Here is a 23,090-nt window from a genome sequence, read left to right on the forward strand (position 1 = left end):
GAGAAACGTGGCGAACTCAGCGCAAGCGCGCCCCTGCCACCTTATGTGGCGGGAGGGGTAAGTACAGCCGTTATTAAAACTGGAAATAGAGAAATTGCTAAGTTGTATTCTGTTTTAAGCCAGTTTAAAACAAGTGTATCAGAAGATGAAGATGAACCCACTGTGATTTCGGCCATTGCTCATGCTGTTAATATGCTAGAGGTTCAGCGTAAGTATGGGAAAGGAGCAATGGCTTAGATAGGTGAGAGTAGTGTGATCACTAGGAGTGATAGCGTTCTAAATCTTGAAACAGCAGATCCGGTAGTGACTTCTGAAGCCAGTGAACCAGTGGGTGCGTACCCAGTCCGCACAATATCAGTTCCCAATGGGAAACCGGATAAGGATGATGTAGTTCCTTTAAGAAATGTTACAATGCATTGTCCTTGGACTAGATCAGAGTTACGTTCCATTATGACTGAATTCCCAGATCCTAGAAAAGAGTTGGCAAAGTGTCAGAAATTTGTTAAAGACTTAGGAAATGCACACGAACCAACCAATAAGGATTGGCGTGTAGTGTTGAGGGTGTGTCTTCCTCCCCATACTGACATACAAAAATGTATTAGAGATTGTTTGTTGGACGAAGATGACACCTTGAGTGATGAGATTAACCAAGAAAATATAGAACAAATTGTCAAACACTTAGCCATCTATTTTCCAGTAGTAGTAAATTGGAGTAAGATTTTCACCATAAAACAAAAGGATAGTGAAACAGCCTCAGATTAATTTGCTAGAGCTATAGCAGCGATAACACGGTTTACTGGGATATCCAACATAGGTGAGGACCCACATCACAGAGAGGTAGCTGTAGGAGTATTAATGGATGGCCTTAGAGAAAATTTAAAGACGAGAGAACAAACCACATTACCTAATTGGAGAGGCATCACAGTAGATTCTCTTAGGGAGTCTGCTGTGGAGCATGACAAAAACCTTTTTAGAAAAAAGGAAGAGAAAAGTGATAGGTTAATGACGGTAAGTATACAGGCTCTAGAGGGGATGCATACACGACCACCAGCATACAACCCATATAACAAGAAACCTAAAGTGATCAGGTGTTTCAACTGTAATGAGGAAGGACATTACATGAGAGATTGTAAAAAGGAAAGATTCAATGCACAGAGGGGTGGGTCACGTAGATATCCTCCAAGGAGGAATTCACATGGATTAGAAGACTCACATCTACCCGCGCATATTATAGCAGCAAATGCTGCGCGGGAAAATGATAGTCAGCGCTAGAGGTCAGGTCATACCCGTAGTCTACAGCCAGTGAGGTTAACTGAGAGTCAGAGAGAAGAACCAACAATGATAGTTGACATAGCTGGTAGGAAACAAACCTTTCTTGTAGATACAGGGGCGGTCCGATCTGTGATAACCTCTCCTTTCAATCTACAGGTGACGAGTAAAACTATTCCAGCTATGGGGGTAACGGGAAGAGTGTTACATTGTCCTCTAACTAAACCCGCTGAAGTTACTATCGGGCCCCTGCATACTAAGCATTCGTTTCTCTTGGCTGCGGTGGCTCCTACTAACTTGCTGGGAAGAGATTTGTTATGTAAAATGGGATGTGTCATATACTGTACTTCAGATGGTGTGTTCTTAGATATACCGGAGAAGGTCGCACATGAAGTGCAGGATATATTGGACACCCCTCAAAGGTTAATGTTACACTCTCCTGTTATAGAACAAAGTCCATCTCAAGTAAAGGGGATGTTGCTGGAAATACCAGGTTCACTATGGAGCAGAGATGGACAGGACACTGGACTGATGGCAAACGTAGCCCCTGTCATGGTCAATCTAAAAAGTGGTAGGATAGCTACAAAAATCCCACAGTATCCATTAAAACCGGAGGTGGAACTATGGGTATATCCTGTTATTGAGAGGCTGTTACAACAAGGGATTTTAATTCGTACAGCCAGTACAGCAAATAGTCCCATTTTCCCTGTGAAGAAGAGTGGGGGGAGGGGCTATAGATTAGTCCAGGACTTAAGGGGAATTAATAAAGTTGTTGAGAGCCAATTCCCCGTAGTGCCGAATCCAGCTGTCATCCTCATGCAGATTCCACCGTCTGCTAGTCACTTTACTGTCATTAATCTATGTTCTGCTTTCTTCTCAGTCCCTCTTCACAATGACTGCCAATACCTTTTTGCATTCTCCTACCGGGGACCAGACTGCCCCAGGGGTTCATTGACAGCCCCAGTATTTTCTCCCAAGCCTTACATGACTGTTTGCAATCCTTTCAACCCCACAATGGGTCTGTTCTAATTCAATATGTGGACGATGTGTTGCTGTGCTCTGATTCTTTTATGTCATGTTTACATGATACTAAATTGTTGTTGCTCCATCTCTCACAAACAGGGCACAAGGTGGCAAAGGACAAATTACAGCCATGTCAGACTAAGGTCAAATACTTAGGCCACTGCCTCACTAAGGGGCTAAGACACCTGACAACTGACAGGATTGAGGCCATACAACACATGACTCTGCCGCAGAGCCAGAAGCAGATCCGTACTTTCCTGGGGATGTGTGGATACTGTAGATCCTGGATCCCAGGTTTTTCTATTCTGGCATTACCATTGCAGGAGCTAGTCTCAAAACCAGAACGTGTCGTACACACAGAAGAGTCAGAGCAAGCATTCTTTAATCTTAAAGATAGTCTGACTAGAGCACCTGCGTTGGGAATGCCTGATTATGAAAAGCCTTTTGAGCTATACTGTAAGGAAGCTGATGGTTGTGCAGCAGGTGTCCTCACACAGAAACATGGTGACGCTAGCAGACCGGTAGCATACTACAGTGCACAATTGGACACTGTGGCAAGATCACTCCCAACATGTCTCAGAAGTGTAGCAGCAACTGCTCTTCTGGTAAGAACGAGGACGTAGTATTAGGACATAATTCAACTGTCTATACACCCCATGCTGTATCAGATCTGTTAAATTCAGCCCTGATGGCACCCTCATACATCACCATCAAACGATGTAGCACCTTAAATCCAGCTACATATCTTCCATATGTGTCTCTAGAGACACAAAGGGTGGGAGGTGAGGAGACCCTGGTTGATGATGAGTTAGGCAAGAATACTGATACGCATGACTGTATGGAACACCTGAATCAGACCTTTACTGCAAGGCCCGACATACGTGACACCCCCTTAGAAAATGTAGATTTTACGTTTTATACAGACGGGAGTTGTCATAGACAGACAGAGACGGGAGAGCTATGTACTGGTTATGCTGTTGTAGACGATCAGGATGTGGTAGAAGCTGAACCCCTTGGTCCACCTCACTCAGCCCAGGTGGCGGAACTAGTAGCATTAAGGAGAGCGTGTGAGTTGGCAGAGGGTAAATAAGCCAACATATATACTGACTCTAGGTACGCCTTCGGGGTAGTGCACGATTTTGGGGCCCTTTGGCATCTTAGAAACTTTACGACAGTAGCAGGTATGCCAGTGGCACACTCACAACACATAAAAGGACTTCTGAGAGCGATACAGTTACCCAGAACAGTAGCCGTCATAAAGTGCACAGCCCATACCTTTGAAGAAGACCCTGTGTCATTGGGCAACAACAGGGCAGACGAAGCTGCTAAATGGGCAGCAGGACAACCTATGACTGTATCGACCGAGACTATGATGGTTTTTCAGATATTAGACATGCAGAAACTAATTGAAATGCAAGATTTGTGTTCCCTGCAGGAAAAGGCGGTCTGGAAGGCGAAAGGATGTGGTCAAGAGTCCTCAGGACTCTGGAGGGATGGACAAGGTAAGCCTGTAGCTCCCCGAACGTACTATCCAAGCCTGGCTGAAGCAGCACACGGCCTGACTCACCTGGGTAAAGAAGGTATGTGCAAACTGGTGAGTGCATACTGGTGTGCTCCCGGATTTTCCTCTCAGGCTGGTAAGAAGGCAATGTCATGTCTTACTTGTTTGAGGAAAAATGTCGGGAAAACTATTCCAACTGAGCCATCCCACATCCCTCCTACAGAAGGACCTTTTCAGGTAATACAATTTGACTATATCCAATTACCACCGTGCAGGTATCTAAAGTATGTGTTAGTGTGTATTGATGTGTTTGGGTCGAAGCATATCCGGCAGCCACTAATACTGCTGTGTTCACTGCAAAGAAAATTGTACAAGACTTTGTATGTATCCCTAGAATCATTGAAAGTGATAGTGGTACCCACTTTACTAGTGATATCTTCCAAAATATGTGTAAACTCATGGGAATCGGTAGCAGACTTCACACCCCTTACCGACCACAAGCCAGTGGTAAGGTGGAGAGAGTAAATGGTACTATAAAGAACAAGCTTGGTAAGGTAATGGCTGAAACTGGGTTGGTATGGCCTGAGGCTTTGCCATTGGTCCTCCATAGCATTCGGACCACTCCTAGACCTCCTCTTAAACTGTCCCCCTTTGAGATACTGTTTGGACGACAACCTCATTTGATCGTGAGTCCACAAGATGACTTGAAGTGTAATAGTGAAGTGACTGTACAATATCTTATAAGAATGAGTAGACAGCTAAAGCAACAACAACAAAAACTAAAAATGCTGTCACCTGGTATGCCAGAAACGAACTGTCATGATGTTGAACCTGGAGACTATGTTATGATCCGCAATTTCTTACGTTCAGGTTGTTTAACAGACCGTTGGGAAGGCCCGTACCAAGTGCTGCTGACCAGTACTACATCGCTGAAAGTTGCAGAGAGAGACACTTGGGTCCATTCCACCCACTGCAGGAGAGTCCGTAACCCGGATAAAGTGCAAGATAAAACTAAGACCGACAACATAGATTTGTCACTTGTGAGTCTGTTCCGGGAGACCTAAAGCCTGCAGTCGAGTCACCTGAACCAGAGACGTTGCCCCAGAGCTATCTTTCCAGAGATGGAGTGGCGGTTTTTGTTTTTCTTTTGTTCCAGGATTTTCCTTGTTTTTACTTTTTCTAGGACATTCTATTTTTGTGAAGGAGGATGGAGGACGGAGGAGGGTTCTGGTAGTGATGCGGATGAGATGGAGGCAGAGGAAAAGTTATTAGGATACTCAGAGCAGCCCATTATTAAGCTTGGTCCGGGGGTTATGAAAAGGTCTGCTAGCTCAGGAACTCGGAGGCAGTGTAAGGGGCTATTGTCTGATGAGTATTGTATCTGCAAGTTCTGTGACTCCCTAGTTGAAGAGAGATGCATCCAACGATGCCAGTCCCCCAGTACTCTGAATATAGGCGGGCATCCTTTGGAGGATTATCACTCCCTGGTGGGTAAGGTGCTAAACCAAACCGAGTGTTGGGTGTGCTCTCACGTGCCGCAAGGGCAGCATAATATAGGACTAGTGAATATAGGCGGGCATCCTTTGGAGGATTATCACTCCCTGGTGGGTAAGGTGCTAAACCAAACCGAGTGTTGGGTGTGCTCTCACGTGCCGCAAGGGCAGCATAATATAGGACTAGTGCCATTCCCTCTAAACATATCCGAAGTACTCGAATTGAGGGGTGGGAGGCCCATAGACGGGAGGTACAATAACAATAGGTCCCCTAGTCTGACGCTTCGACAATACTCCATAGACAGATCCTTGCTGTGTCTAAATATCTCTCATGCAAAACGTCTGGAGAATTGGGAAGCTGACCCATCAGATCAGACAATGGCTCGCCACACTCATTTTAGAGGGAGACTCACAAGGTCACCAATAGGCAGGAATGTTGATGGAAGTCACAAACTAGGGCGTATAACCAAACATAAGAAGGTATCCATTGGAAAAGTCTCTATAGATAATTGTAAGAATGTCATCCATGCGGACACATGTTTCGAGCAAATGAAGACACTGGGCATGGGTAGTTTTATTGAAACTCTGTGTGATATAATTAATGGGCATACTGTTCCTTATGTTCTCCCTGATGATGTGTATTTTGTTTGTGGAAAGAAAGCTTATTCCTGGGTGACTCCGAGTTCCAAGGGCTTGTGCTTCTTAGCTAAACTGGTTCCTAAAATCATGACTATTACTCATGAAGAAATGGTTGGTATTCACAAGACTACATCACCACCGTACGTACACACACAGTATGAACACCGTGGCAAGAGAAATATGATTCCTGGTGAGGAACCCATAGCTACAAAATTGATTAGTGAAACCGCTGGTTTTCAAGTTATGGTTGCTCTAGATCTCACCAGGACCGCTCGGGGAACATTAAACTTTAAATATATCCAAGACCTAGCTAAATTAATAGATAATATCACCGAGATGTATGATGACACTTTCAGGTATACTGGAAGGGAGCTACAGGCGTACAATAAGGAGTTGGTGGAACATAGACTGGTACTAAATTATCTCACCTCTATTACTGGTGGGTACTGTGTGACACTGGCCACCCAGTTCGGTGTCAAATGTTGCACGTACATCACCAATAATACGGATGACCCGAAAGAGGTTATAGACCGGAAGATGGATGAAATTTTCAACTGAAATGGGAATTTCGAATGAACCATAATTCTTCGTTATATGAGGTCGGGGAAAAGGTGGCAGGTTGGTTCTCGTGGTTGAACCCTGTGAAATGGTTCTCCGGTCTGGGGGAGTGGGTACAGGAAATGGTTGCTAGTGTAGGTAAGCTCCTTCTCCTTATACTGGGTGTCATCTTAGCGATTGGTTTATGTGTCAAATGTGTTCCTACTGTGTGGAAAATGGTCTCCTAGGAGTACCACTGAGAAAGAGACTAAAAGGGTGGTACCAGATACCGAGATCATGGTCTGTGAAGAAGTATTGTATAATCCTGAACTTGAAACGGTAATTGGGTGATAGTTTGTTACACTATCAAAGGGTGGAGCTGTCGAAGTCAGCAAATTGGATAAAGTAATTTCAATTAAAATCGAGCAAAGTTGGTTGTCTTTGTCTGAAAGGATGCGTACGGTACGCTATGGCGTAAAAGGGCACGTTACAGCGTAAAAGGGCGTACTCAGCCACAACACATGGCAACAACAGTATTTAGTCTTTTACATACATTCGCACAAACACGCTCACTTGTAAAATAGTACACATTAATGTTAGTTGCAACACATAGTTATTTATGTCGAAATATAGTAGTATTTATGTTTTATATTATAAGTTATATGCATATTAGTGAAATATATGGAACAGGTTGAAGGAATCATATCATGTGTGGTATCATAATAAACCTCTTAACATCTGCTACTGTTCGGTTCACTCTGCGAAGGAATCACAGAGTGCATACGCAAGTTATGAATGATAGGGAAATATGAACTACTTAAGACTAAGGAATCTTGGCGGGAAGAGCAGAGCATACCCCCTGGAGAGGTGACCCCCTCCTTTGGATTCTTTAGGATGAACTAGCCAATGATTGACAACCCCTTGGACCTTCCTGAAACCTGGACCAATAGAAGCAAGCTATACCAACTTCATTGTTTTACTGTATTCCTGTGTGCATATAAGCAGCAGCTTCTCATCTAGTGTTCAGACATCTTGTCCCCAGACTTCAGAATTGAATGACTGCACACTGGATCCAGAGCGCCTGCGATAAGTAACGGCTGTACTTATTATCACTTCGCTTGAATATATTATACTACTTTTTGCGAATAAATCTTTGTGCTTTGGAAACACAAATCGAGGTTCGGCAATCGTTATTGGTTAGCGACAATACGCACTTAACATGAGATATAAGTAAAATAACAATAGGAACTCAGAATGTCGTCCGTGAATAGTAAAGATGCGGAACTTGATGATATGTAGTAGGTAACTCAAAGCAATAGTAGATAAATAACTAGTATAGCGGCAGTTCGGTTGGAGACAATGATGAGATGGAACTTTAGCTGATCTGTTAGATGGTAACTTAGAGCAACAGCAGGTGAATTACTGGTACAGCGGCAGTTCAGTTAGAGACGGTAATGAGAAAGAACTTAGCTGATCAGTGGATGGTAACTCAGAGCAGCAGGTGTGGAGAGTTCCTAATGAGTTTGGAGTTCCAATAATGAAGCACTGAAGTCGGAGCGGTAAAGCCAAACAGGGAACATAGGACACGGCTGCGGAGTACAGGTACTGCGGACACTCCAGCAGAGGCAACGGAGAGAAACTACAGCTAAACCCGGAGTAGTGATGCGAAGCAGCAACAGGTAAGCCACACAAAAGAGGCCAAATAGGACTACAGGCAGGGTATAGTTTAGAGCTTCTAGATTAAAAGGTGAATCAAAAGAAGGAAATGACAATGTATTTTATATGAAATGTAGTGTATCTTTAAGAATGCTTCACATTTTAATATGCTCAGGGATATATGTATATATTTTAGAATTTGTAAAAAGTTTTGCAGAGGATGTTAGGCAGAAGTAAAGATGGCATTCATCAACTGTTTTTGCACATCAACAAGTTCTTCAGAAGTACTATAAAAATGTGAACCTGGTATGCATTAAACAGCAGATTCTATACAGAAGAGATGGTGTGTATATTCTGTTCTCCGATCGATTATAATGCATGTATGCAGGAAGATTTCCTTTGATTGTATATAAGCTCGGCATCAATCCACGGATAGCATACGTTGGATTCAACACCATCCATGTCTCTCCTACTCGCCTAACCTGAGATGTATGTCCAAGGATGACTCATTGACTTCAACTTTTACCATGGGAATAGCTGAACATTAAACCCTTACTACATTTTTCTTTCATGCTCTCTTTTTACTCTTTTAACCTCTCAATCACAACGTTTTGGATAACACCAAGCCATGTAAATTGGCGGCTACGAAGATGGTGACTGTGTGTAATAAATAAATTAAAAAAAAATATATATATATATATGTGTGTGTGTGTGTGTGTTTGTTTTTTTGTACGGGAAAGCTGGATAGACTAGGGAGATCCACAGATCCACAATGATTCTTAAGCGGAACAAAACACCTAAGTCAATTGTTTATAATAGTTGAATGAAAATGCCTGAATTTTTGCACTTCTGACTGTCATTTAGAAAGGCACAAACATTCAGCTGCATGCACTGGAAAACAATAAAACAAATGGTTCAAATTGGGATACATGAAACGTTCATAAAACACAGCCCCTTTATCCTCGTTTCAGAGAGTTGTTTAATCACAAAATGATGGCGAAATGAGCAGTTAATTGACTGTACTTTCTGAAACTTGCTTCAACAAGTGACTATGCCACAGAACCTAGATGGATTTTGCAAAGAAGCTGGCATCTAGTCTTAGTTAGAAGACGACCTTTGACAAATGTATGCACAGTATTGGCTCAAAAGAAATGTTCATCAGAAATAACCGCGACAGATACAGTGGATATAAACAGTCTACACTCCCTTATTAAAATTGCAGATGTTTTTTATATTAAGCCTGAAATCAAGATAATCATGACAGACCTTTTTATACCTTTTACATGACTTTGCAACCAACAAAATTTAAGTGAAAACCAAACACACATTTTATAGGATAAATATGTGAAAATTCCTAAAACTGCAATTCACTGGTTGCATAAGTGTACACATCAAAATCATGTTCAGAAATAATAGTACACAGCTGCTAGAAATGAAACGGATTGTGATTAACCCAAAATAAAGATCAGCTTGCATCCTGCTGGGGAAACCATGGTCCGCAAGGAGCTTTCAAAACATCTATGGCTGGGCTGGCCATCTGGCACTTCTGGCAAATGCCAGAAGGGCCGATGGCTAGATGACCCGGCCCGACGCTTCCTGGTGGCTGGGGGGCGCGGGGGCGCCACAATTCTCACGCGGGAGTGAGGTCACGAGTGTAAGCGAGCCAGGGGGTAGGGGATGCAGGGAAAGTGGTGAGAGAGCCAGTGGGAAGGAGGTGCAGAGAGAGGGGTGAGTGAGCCAGGGGGTAAGGGGGTACAGAGAGAGAGAGAGGGGTGAGAGATCTAGGGGGGAAGGGGTTGCAGAGAGAGGGGTGAGAGAGCCAGGGGGGAAGGGGTGCAGGGAGAGGGGTGAGAGAGCCAGGGGGAAGGGGTGCAGGGAGAGGGGTGAGAGAGCCAGGGGGGAATGAGGTGTGAGAGCCAGGGGGGAAGGGGGAGCAGGAAGAGGTGTGAGAGAGCCAGGGGGTAGGGGGTGCAGGGGGTTAAGTGAGAGGGACAAAGGAGAAGATGGTGCAGGGGCATAGGTAAAAGAAAGTGTAAAGGGAGAGACATCTTAAGAATGGGAATGTCAGGGATGCAGCCATCATAAAACACAAGTAGTAATGAAGAATGTAAATGCACATAGGGGACAAGTGTTAAAAAAAAAAAATCAAGCCTTCATACTCCATTCACTTATATTTTCCATACCCCCACTTCTAAATTTCCACTTCAATCACTGGCCTCTGTTCCTGCTCCCGACTGCCTGTGTGAGCCGACGGCTGCAGATCCCTCATCGCCCAGTGCACCCAGTAGGAGAACAGAACACAGAATGCCATAATCAGGTAAGTTCATATATTTTCTCATGTGCAATGTGTTTTTTACTACTACTGTGTATCTAATGACGTTTAAAACACTATGTATTGCTCATTATTGCGCTGTAATGTGTCTTGCATATTTATCTGTACAGAGATTTTTAATTAAGAGGAAAAAACACTGCTTGTCAAAAATTTTATCTGTGATTGTGTCAATAAATCTATTTTTTTTTTAATTGTAAATTGTGTATTAAGCTGCTCCTGGACTCACACTCTCAGTATCTGATATGCTGTACCAATTTTTATTTGTGAATGAGTTTTGTCTGTGCACTACTAATGATTTGGGGGCACTACTATGGCATAATGTTATTTGGGGGCACTATTGTGGCATAATATGATTTGGAGGCACTATTGTGGCATAATATGATTTGGGGGCACTATTGTGGTATAATATGATTTGGGGGCACTGTTGTGGCATAATATGATTTGGGGGCACTACTGTATGGTATATGATTTGTGGGCAGTACTGCATGGCCAAATCTTAATTGAGGGTAATACTATGTGGCATAATATGACCTTGGGGCACTACGATAAGGCATAATATGAACTGAGCGCACTACGTTGTAACAGTGCCATAACTAGACATTTTAGTGCCCTGGGCGAAACATCCCCCATCTAAGTGGGAGTGACATTTGTCAAGTGGGTGTGGCCAACCTAATGTGGGGGGTGTGGCTAGCACTTTACTGAGAGAATTCTGTTACACATATTTGCAAATATATGATATATATATATATATATATATATATATATATATATATATATATATATATATATATATATACAGAGGTGGGATTCAAATAAATTAACAACCGATTCTCTGCCCTAATGACATGAAAGTATGCAAAAAATATATACCGAAAGGTATTCTAATATTTCATGCAGAGTTTTAAAATGTTAAAGAAAAAATATTAAAGAATACCCTACCTGACAAAAATCTGTTATTTAATATTATGCCATAGTAATGGCTCTCTTCATCATACTGCTACCAAAGTAGCCTTCCCTTGCCCCTTTAAAACAGTGCAATGCAGCTTCCTTTGCTCTTCAAAACACTCTGCCATGCTGCCTTCCTTTGCTACCCCTTGCTCCGTTCCTTCACTTACCTTTTCTATCGACTTCTTTCTTCTCTTTTCATCCCTTCTTGTCGCCGACTCCTCTCTGCATCGCTCCTCACTGACGTCGTGCCCGACATTCAGTGCGGGTAGTGCAGGTGCCGACGCAGCAGAGAGAGATTTTTTTCTTTCCCAAGGAGCCTTAAAAGGAACCAATATAATGGGGGGGGGAAGGGGAGAGAGATCACATGTGTGTTCCACTAACAGGAATTTACTGCATTTGGAATTACAGAGGGGGTATTCTGTATGTGTAAGACATTACAGAAGGGGTCGTATATAGAGCAAAGGTAAACAGGAAAGGAGTGCAGGGCAGTACAAAAAAACAGAAACACAGTGTAATTATAACCGAGAACAGATGCACAGGGCAAAGAGGGCTTATAACTAAGTATAACGAGCCTTATAACTAACTGGTTGTAAATAAAAGAGAGTTTTCCATGAAGCTCAATCATTTAGACCTGTAATAAGTGATATATCACACAAGCATATTTTAGTTATGATTTCAACAACTATGCAAATACTGTAATTGGTTTTGCACTCTGTAAAAGTAATGTCAAGAGCAGTAGAAAGTAAATATAAGCAGATTTATTGAAAGGAGATGAGAAGGATTCAGAAATATATGTAAAATGTACAGGGTCTTGTGAGATGAGATTTGAAGGGTACATGTTGTGACATGTATGTTATATACTGTGTTATTTAAAATGAATAGAAAGACGCATATCCAGTTACTGTAGTAAAAAAAAAAAAAATTCTCTGACAATTTGCTGTAGATGGAAATACTTTTAATGCGGCCGTGTGGGTTCACTTCAAATGATCATTCAATAGTTATGGTTTTTTTAAAATATATGTTAGAGTTTTGTTTCATGTGGAATGATTTATGAAAATTCTGCCATTACTATTTAATTGAGGGAAAAGTGTACCTGTTACCTATATGTGTGTTGCTATTTTGTGTGAAATTTGAAAAAAGCAAAACATTGGTTTCCTACAGTGGCGCCTGTATAATTGGTGGTACTGGTGTAGTATAGGGTGGCATGATGGTGGCGATGTTGTAGTGTGTTTGGGGCTTAGTATTGTTAATAAGTAGGAGAGGGTATCGCTGTAATGTGGGGGTGATGCCGGTTGCTGTAATGTGGGGGGTGATGCCGGTTGCTGTAATGTGGTTGGTGATGCCGGTTGCTGTAATGTGGGGGGTGTTGCCAGTTGCTGTAATGTGGGGGGTAATGCTAAATGCTGTAATGTGGGGGGTGATGCTGGACCCTGTAATGTGGGGGGTGATGATGGATGCTGCAATGTGGGGGGGGGGGGTATGCTTGTTGCTGTAATGTGGGTTGGTATTGATGTAGTATGAGTGTGTGTGGGGGGTTATTTATTGGCCGGCCCTGATCTATGGGATGTCATTGTTGGAAGATACCAATAAGGAGAGGGGTAATAAAAGATTGTCAAAAAACATTACATATACCATGAAACACTGTTAAGACTAGCAGTAAGTAGAAAAAATGTGGCACAACAACTGCAAAGATCAGGATGCCCCTCCAAAATTGATAATTAAATAAAAAAAATCTTTCACTGGGTTAATTATTTCATTCTCCAAACACAATTAAATATTAAAAATATGCTCAACAGACCAAGTGTAGGAGGCATGATAGCAAATTCGTACCATCATGGCCCTTCATCGCGCAGCAGGAGGTGGCCAGGGCCATGACTACGCAAAATGTATAATCAGCAATGCCCAGTGATGCCTATTAATGTGAATCATGTCAGCAAGGAACCACTTTCTTTGCAAGAGGAGAGGTGGGGTGCAGGAGGGTAGTTTTCTCTATCAGAAGTCCAGGAGGATTCCATGATATTTTTGAGTCTCCCAGAGAGTAGGCAGGTATGGTCATACAGTCTTGATGGTACAAACCATCATATAGCACAGATTACTAAACACAGCTACACAAATTACTACATTGATAATAAATAGAATTTTACTATTATGAACTTGGGAGCTATACATATGAATGCAATGATTAGACAATCAAGGGGGGGGAATTATAAAAATCAGTTTGTGAGGGAAAATATGAATTGTAACAGAACTCTTAGGGCTAGATTTACCAAACTGCGGGTTTGAAAAAGTGGGGATGTTGCCTATAGCAACTTATCAGATTCTAGCTTTCATTTATTTAGTACATTTTACAAAATGACAGGTAGAATTTGATTGGTTGCTATAGGCAACATCCCCACTTTCTCAAACCCGCAGCTTAGTAAATCTAGCCCTTAGTGTAAATGTAAATCTTTCCCAGCATGCAAAGTGTCTTGAACCAGAAAACATGTTCTTTGCAGGGCATGAATACCAGAAAAATAGTAAATACATTATTATTTCCAAAAATATGTCATTAGTTTGTGAATGCTCCAAGCAGAGAAACATTAATAAATAATATATACTGAGAATTGTTGTGCAGAAACCAGGGTTAAATCTTAACATTTGGAGTAATCCTGGAACTAAGGGAGAGTACTTGGCAACTACGCATTTAAAAACTAGCCAAGCATGTATAACAAACCTGTCATCCCATTCACTGCTTATAATCTACAAACTGACAGCAATGCTAGAAGGCATCTAGGAAGTACATCCGACGTGATGTCTATTGTTGCTGAAAATATATATATTAATCTCAATTATATTGTTTATGTTGCTAGTAGGTATGAAGTAAGAACATTTGCTTTTATAGTGTACACTGCCATTATGCAATATGTTTATACTAGTTTATAAAAGTACTGTGCTGTTACAAACGTCTGGCTATATAGTTATTATTTACAAGGGCACAACATTCCATCGCCAAGTGCCATAGCATTAAGGGGAGGGTAAGGCAATGGTGCTCCAGTCTCCCAGGATCCTCTTCTGAGAATACGCTGGTAAAATCAGAACATCACTACGCATGATTAGAAGAGGCCGCCTCTCTGCTCTTATAAGAGCAAAACATAGGCCTCAGGAAGCAGCTGTACACTCCTGGTTGGCTGTGATGTGATGAACGTCAAGTCAGTGCATTTAGTACTCAGACTGATCATGGAATAGACAGATTCCGGAGCTATTCTGGTATGGAATCCTTTTACCCTTGCCCACAAATAAGGCAAATAGAATCTTGGGTGCTGTATCAATCAATATTTCCTCTGTCTTTTCCCATTTCATTCATGTAAAAAAGCAGTGTGGAAAAAGACAGGAATCATATGGGCAGTTTTTAAAAGTACGGCACAAACCTGATGACACAGAGTGACAGGGTGATAACATAACAAAGAGGTTTGCATTTTTAGTACAGCTGTCATAGTGCCAGTCTACTGTAATAGGGAATTTACTGCATACAAACCAAACAAAACTTTAATGTATAATATTGTTGTTGGGAGCTCAATGTAAAAACAATTAAAACAATTAAAAGAGTATATATATCTATATATATATATAGATATATATAGATGTATGTATATATATATATATATATATATATATATATATATATATATAAAAATAATGTTTGTATAAAATAAAACACATGACAACCTCGACAACTTTGCAAAATTATACTATGGAAGAAGGGGGGCAATGTGCTTGTAACCTTGGAACTGTAGAACTGTACCAAGGAGATGGTGATCAGGGCCGGGTGTGTGGAACTAGAGAGAAGACTGCAGGGGACAAGGATAAGTAATGCAGCAGGATCTTCAGAAAGTTTAGCATTTTTAATTACATTTTATATTCAGAAGAAAATGTTTGTGTGTGGTTAGGCAAAATTGTATTGAAGGTGTACATCGCATATGTGGAAGAAAACTGAAATAAAAAATAATAACAAACGTGAAGACAGACCTCATAAAACGTATTTCGATAAACAGCATACAAAGACGCCTGGTATGTGGAAGGACTTTTGTAACAAGCTTTCTTAAGGGAAAAAAAAAAATTGGATAAGCAAAAAATTTAGATATTTTTACTCACTACCCATGGGAACCGCCAAGTCCTATGAAGCAAGAAAAGAATGTCTGGGAACACTGCCAAAATGTTCTCATCATAAAATACTTTTTCCCTGGTTTTAAAAGGTTAAAGTGTAACCGATTTGAAAGAACAAAAATAACGTGTATTTATTTTCTATTTTGGTCTCCTGCGCTTGCCAATACCTGATGTTTAAAGCAGTACTTTTTTTTAATAAGGAAGCTATTTTTGTAAGTAGCACTACACTACTAATATTAATAACAAACAGATCATCAAGAGCATGCCGCACTGCTTTCAGAGGCCGACATATCTACTATGTGAAAGCTTCAGATTAATGGGTTTCTACTCTGTAAAACATTCTAGGTTTAAAGAAACTTCATCATCCATATAAGCAGGGAAGAGTTTGTCAGATGGAAACACAGCATAAAGGGTCAGCACGTCAAAAATTCAAACACAGCCTAAATGGAACAGAGATCAAAGTGGATGTGGAAATGGGATAGATCTAATCTGAAATGGGCATGGCTTGGGTAAATCAGGGATGTTGCCATTTTGTCGTCAATTTCCAAAAGAGAATCTTGGCAGCTGTATTTTCATGCACTAATTAAATTCTAATTGTAAATGTAACTGCTTTATCCATGTTTCCAGAAATCTCCACGTCATAATTTTAGAATAGAAAGCACTCATATTCTTACTGGAGAAAAAGAAAACCTAAAGGAAAAATTCTGGACCTAGGAGCAAGAGCATGTAAATGATCAGGTCATTGTTTTAGACTGGCAAGAGTGGGTTTTTCTCATGACGGATTTTAGAGAGATGTCTACCAAGCATGAATACTACTGTTATGAGCAGTAGTGCAAACAAAGCATGTTTGGTAGATAGCACTGGTCATTGATGTCGGCTCTCAACATGCTGAGAGGTGAATGGCCAGAACTGTCCACCAATCAGTGTTCTGGGAGCAATTGACTGGGAATGATGGTTTACACTGAAGATGAAGCTTAGCTGTGCTGAGAAACGGTCATACTCAGTGAACTTAAAGCACTGTGATTGGTGCATAACACTGGCCACATGACTGGCAGCTATCCTGATGATGAAATTAGGTTATATATTCAATTTGGGTCTGAAATCTGTCACCACCAAAGTTCTGGGGTTTGCATTGTAAAGTTACATCTAGTGTCCTCATAATAAAGAAAGCTACCAGTGATTTTAGGGGTCTGCTCTATAACTCCACCAGATATTTGGAGGTCTGCATTGTAAAGCCACCAGAAATGTAGTGGTCAGCATTTTATAGGGCCTCCAAAACAGGACACTAGGTGGGGGAACCACTATTTGTTAGGTGGTGGTGAGTGGGACATAATGGGGGGAGGAATACTGCAAAAGTGGACTACACTGTTAAATTATCTTCCTCCACTGAATCTGAAATGTAATAGCACAGCACATATTGTACATGGTGAAATTAGAAATTACACATTCATTATCCTTGATTTCTTTATAAAAGTATTTAATGCATAAATGGCTTAAAGAAAATATATAATTTTTTAAGCCAAATCAAATAGGCGGTCCAAACAAATATTTAAAATCATCCTGTATGATTGTAGGAACACACACATTTAATAAAAAAATAAATAGTGTGGTATAACTGGCAGCAAAACAATTAGAGGTCCATCTTCAAAGCATAATTAAACATTGGCAAAAAAACACATGATAATGCTACTCATCCATTTTTTATTTGTTTTGTCCTTATTCTTTCCCAATCGACATGCATCTCAAAGATGTGTTTATATTAGGGTATATAAAACAGATCACCCAGGTTGCACATGTTGCTACTTTACTGAACTTACAAGCTTTTTACATATTATCCTCTCACAAGTGCATTTAAAGCTTTGTCCAGAGGGACAATGTGGACTAGAAACATCTGAAGCGAAAAGTGTTTGAGGGAGATATTTAACAAAAGGATGTGCCCAGCCACCATTTACAACTCAAGCAAGAGGGAACCACTTAGGCATCGCCAAGGAATAATATTCTGTAAGGATGCAAGTATGACCCAATAGCAGAGTGCCCCAGAGACAATGTAATCTGATAATTATCTGTACTTGAAATAATTAAGTGAACCTTAAAAAATAGTCTTGCTCACCGAGTCTAGGCACACAGATAGTTTTAGGGGCATATTCAATTGACGGCGGGATCGCCGAAAATCCCGCGCTCAAAAAATATTACTGTTATTACGGTAATCATGCGCAGGAAAACCGTTAATACGGTAATTTACTCGCTGGATTTCAGCTCGCAGCTCCCTCCAGCGAGATATTACCATATTAACGGTAATATTTTTTGAGCGCGGGATTTTCGGTGATCCCGCCGAAAATTGAAATTGCCCCTTAGAGTTCTACAACCATAAAAAAGAATTTTAGACCAAGTCTGCATAGTTATGCAGAATAACTGAAGTATGCAAAGTGCTTACATTGTAAATCTAAAAATGTGACAAAATAAGGGAAGCTATTAAACACACATCTTCAAATCAAGGGATATTATGCTGAAACATTTCTTAAGAGCCTAAGCGCTCTTCTTGCTAAATAAAACAAGGGTGTCAGAAGATTACCATGCATTAACCGATGTTTCCACTCGGCTCAAACAACACATCTAAAATGGACAGAGTCTGTCATTTGGCCCTTGGGCTGAACAGCAGAATCAAATAGGTGTATGCTAGTTCAGATAAACAAATTGCTTAAAACTGCCAAATGTTCTTACAAGTATTATTATTTTTATTGATAGAGTGCATTTTTTGAAGCTCTGCAAAAAGAGGAATTTTACAGAAATAGTGAGACACACACATACACACACATACACACATCATACATGCCAACATTCAAAACTTCTCCCCCGGGAAACGTCACGTGACAGGGGGTAGGTGGTGGCATGGTGACGTTGTTGCGTCACAATAGCGATTAAGCCCCGAAATTCGGGAGCCTCCTGGGAATTCCGGGAGAGTAGGCAAGTATGACACACATATACACACACACACGTATATATGGGGCAGACCCAGACATTTGCCCTACTCGGGGAGATTTTAGGGGGGGGGGGGGGGATTTAGGCCCCGCCCCTTTTCTGTGTTCTAAGGCTGCCGGCGGCTGCACAGTATGTGTCGGTCCGTTCAGCAGTGAAAGTGTGCTGTCCCACTGCTCTGATTGTGTTTAAAACACAATCAGAGCAGCCGGGCAGCACACTGTCACTGCTGTACGGACCTGCACAGTGTGCAGCTGTCAGCAGCAAGCCCCTGGTAGGGGGGGCGTCCCTGACATATATATACATATATATATATATATATATATATATATATATATATATATATATATATATATATATATTTTCTAGGTCTGATCTAGACTAACACTTGATTTTGATCATATTATGCACAAGCATTGTGCTTGTGAATTATATGATCAGACCAAATAATCAATATTGCAACAGTTGTGATTAGCATTAGAGATGTTTTGTTCCAGGGTTATTACTTGGCTAAGCTACTTAAAAGCACCATACCATGTGATAATATCTTTGCCACTGGGTGCACTGTACCACCGGATGTTGTATCACCTTATCTTTACAAAAAGTTTTCAAATTGGCAGCTTCCAATCATATACAAATAATCAATGCAAATATAAAATGTACCCATTTATTGATTAGGATTGAATAATATACAATTATTTAAATAATTCTTTATGGTGTGCATAATTGTGATGTAAAAAAAGGAAATTATTTTAATAAATTATTAATATAAATTATTAATAATTGTAACAAATATTCAAGCTTTAAAATGCATTGCAGTTAATAAGTTACCCCAATCACAGCAGCTAAGAGTATCAAAATGAATGTCAACATTTTTTTTTTTCATTAGCAAAGTCACCCTTTAAATATCACCTAAAGGCTATAAATTACTTTTAGCAGAGAATATATAATTTCTCTCTTGCGTTCTCACACATGTTGATCAGTCATGGACTGCCAATAAAAGTGTATGTTATTTAGTCCTATGCATTCAACAAAAGATATTTCCGACACACATATTATAAGCATTCTTGCCAACTCTCCCGGAATTCGGGGCCGTCTCACGGACTCCCGGGAAAGCTGGCAAATCTCCCGCATCCCACAATTGTGGGGCTAAAATGCAGCGATTTGCGGTGAATCACTTCATTTTGGACTCGCCCCCTGCGACAAAACTGCATATTTGTCGCGGGGCCAAAATGTCACGATTCACAGCCCCCGCCCCCTTCCGCCCTCTAGACACGCCCCTCTCCCGGATACAACTTGCCAAAAGTAGGCAAGTATGATTAGAAGTATACATAGAATTTTACCTCAATCTTTAATGTATTCTATATAGTAAAAGTATGCATTTATTAGCTATTGCAGATACTAATGAAAAACAGAAAACATTTAAATCAAAAACTATTGAACAGAGCCTAAAGTAAATTCACACAAGTAAGACAGAAATAAAACCTAATATAGTTACATTACAAAATGGCACAAAAAAACACATATATCTTAAGTGTGGAGAATGATAAAATATATGATGTAGGAATACAAAAGAAGTAGTTTGAAGTCATGGTGACAGTCATTGAATCATATTCCATTGAAAATATTGAACATAGTCTTGGTTAGGCCTCTATCCCATTATTTGTCACTTATGGCACCGGTGCATTGTAAATGTCAAAGTGATTGTTGTGTTCCTGCATCTTGTGCAGCATCTCTTTTCACACTTGTTTGTCTAAGCGGAAAGGCAAATCTCCAAGGCCCTGTAAGCAGACACAGGCCACTGTCTGATCTTTAGAAGGGATGAATGAATTGAGAGAGAGCCAAACCAGCTGTTGCAGGCTTTATCAGAACACAGCACTGATATATGGGTGCTCATTTTAAAGGACTCCTATTCTGTTATAAAAGGCAAGGTCGGGTTTAGGCCTTATGCTCACTGTGACATTACCAGGACATGGCACCACTTGTCCATATAAGAATATCACCTTCCTATTAATACAAATACAGGTGTTCTTATATTATGTTATTAATCTTTCTCCTTGGTATTTATTTACTTTAACTGTTACCCCACATAAAATATTCAGCAATCCCAACATATTATTTTGGTGATATGTGTATATATTGCATATCACCATAAATCAAGTCAACAAGATCGCAAAAAAAACAATATTGGTGAGAGAACATCATACACCTAACCGTTAACACAGCATTTATTATGACCAGTTATTTATATAGTGGCTACATATTAGGCAGCGCTTTACAGAGAATATTTATTAGGTTACACCAGTCCCTGCCCCATTGTAACTTCCCTACTACACGGACATTGACTAGGGTTAATTTTACCAGAAGCCAATTAATCTACCAGTATGTCTTTAGAGGAAACCCACGCAAATGTCAGGAGAACATACAAACTCCACAAAGATAGGGACCTAGTCAAAATCCATCCCATGAGCTCAGTCAATCACTGTACCTGCTGCCCAATATGTATTTTAGGTGTAACATACATACTGTTGAAGTGCAGATCATTCCTATCATTTTTTTTGTGTACACAATCATTCTCAATTGTTTAGAAATCACCAATGTAGTCTGCAGCCTGCTTTAAACACATGAAATACTGTTAAATAACAAAATTGAAAAACAACCATGTTCACAGGGGCTTACAATCTAAACAGAGTAGCAAATAAATAATATAGTGGAATTTGATAAATACATTATAGCAATTAGATGAAAAATTAGTTAGGAACATAAATCTGAGTAAACAAGTTTTAATAAGGCTATGATTCACAATTACTTAAATACTTAAGTGATCCTAATAATGCAAAGGATGTAAACAATTACTATGCAGGGCCAGCTAAGGTGAGCATACCATTCAATTGAAAATATCACACAGTAACAAATAATTCAACTTACTTTTACCATTTCCTTCTCCAAGGTTTAAGCTGTAGTGTATTAAAAAGGGCTCTGAGGAGACAAATCAGTCAGTATTCTCTACAGCAGTGTGAGGATTTTGTTATCCGCTATGCCATGATGGCAAGGTATTTTTTCACAGAGGCACCCAAAAAAAGCATGTGTTGCCAACAGAATCTTCAGCTGTTTCATTATTAATTGTAGAGGTGGTAACTAAAGACTCCACAAAGACCCACCTACCTGTATCATTACCAGCATCCCACAGCACTCCTAGCTAGCTCAGAGCTCCATCCTTTGTTCTAGGAATATCTTCTTAGGTTTGAATTACTGTAGCACATACACACAGCCACACACACAAATCCAGACTATAGTAAGAGGCCTAGCAAATTTAACAACAGCTACTTAGTGATGTTATCCTTACTGAATTAAACTGTTTAACTCCTCCTTCACAAACCTCCCCCAAAACTAATTTACAAGGAGTGTGCAGGATTTTTTTTTTTGCTCAGCAAGGAAATAAGGGGGGACCTGAACAATGCATGAAGCTGTATGTGAGTGGTCTACATGACAAGTTGTTTGCTAACACACCCCATGCCTACCCTAGGCTGAACTTTTGTTGACACCAGTTCTTGAGAACAATTCCATCATTCTACCAAACCTCTGTAACTCCTGCAGACAGCATGCCAAAAAAACTGTCTAAAACACAATCTGGTTTATTGAAGCCCTGACACATATCACAAGTGTGTATAAATGATAAAGAAACACAACTATACAAAAAGCCAGACATGCACATTGTGCTACAGTCTCATTAATGTTCTGCTACTTCTAAATAATACAAACAACACTGTGCTTTGCTCGTGAAATTCACACTTATATTAAAAACGAGCATTTACAGGGAAAAGTATTTTGAAAGGGTGAGAATAAAACAAAACAGTAAAACCTAATGGACAGAATACATCAGTGAATCATTTTTTATCAGTATATTTTAATTTCTCATGTGGCTTTGTTCTGTAAAATAGTTTGGTTGTCTGTGAATAAATGACATTATGTGCACCAATTGGTTATAATTGAAGTGGTTTTACAAAAGCCATGTTGGACTATCTAGTTATTGGTTCCTGCTCCAGATCACACTGTGTGTCTATTCTACTGCAAATGTAATAAATGGGCATTTATTTCATATAGGACTGTCCAACAGCCTAGGCGCTATAAAGCACAGAAAAAAAGATATTCAAACATCTGAACACAGTGAATGGAAAAAAATAATAGGTGCTAGAACAAATCATTATAATATGATGATAACATACTTTTAAATAAAAACCAACTATTGACATTCTACAGTAAACATTAGGGTTTTATGCTACTAAAAATATGTATTCCTTCTTTCTGGGTTAATATCCATTATAAGCTATAAGCAGGGTGTTTATGAGACAGGTGGCCAACTTGAAAAATGCAGACAAAATTCAGAGCAAGCATTTTTTGTTTTGACATCCAGAATTTAAGGGAAGCATTGTTTCTTGGTTGCCTTTCTTTTTTTATTTAGTGTTTAACTTTGCAAAGCAAAAAATAAATAATACTGGACAGAAGACAAAGTGTGCAAAATTAACGGTTAACTATTAATTACCATTTGTACAAGAAACAAACAGTACATACC

General features: G+C 40.1%; 1 protein-coding gene across 5 annotated transcripts in view; it reads right to left on the reverse strand.

Annotated features, from left to right (window-relative positions):
* Positions 1-23,090, reverse strand: part of ARID1B (AT-rich interaction domain 1B) — an 835,793-nt gene that overhangs the window by 449,878 nt on the left and 362,825 nt on the right. The window contains exon 5 of one of the 5 annotated variants that reach the window (XM_075203382.1): positions 11,566-11,715. The exons of the other annotated variants lie outside the window; for them this stretch is intronic. Coding sequence (XP_075059483.1) covers positions 11,566-11,715 — 150 coding nt within the window. The remainder of the gene's footprint in view (positions 1-11,565; positions 11,716-23,090) is intronic. 5 annotated transcript variants of the gene reach the window in all.

Source organism: Mixophyes fleayi, chromosome 3, assembly GCF_038048845.1.
Source record: "Mixophyes fleayi isolate aMixFle1 chromosome 3, aMixFle1.hap1, whole genome shotgun sequence".
Classification (NCBI taxonomy): domain Eukaryota; kingdom Metazoa; phylum Chordata; class Amphibia; order Anura; family Limnodynastidae; genus Mixophyes; species Mixophyes fleayi.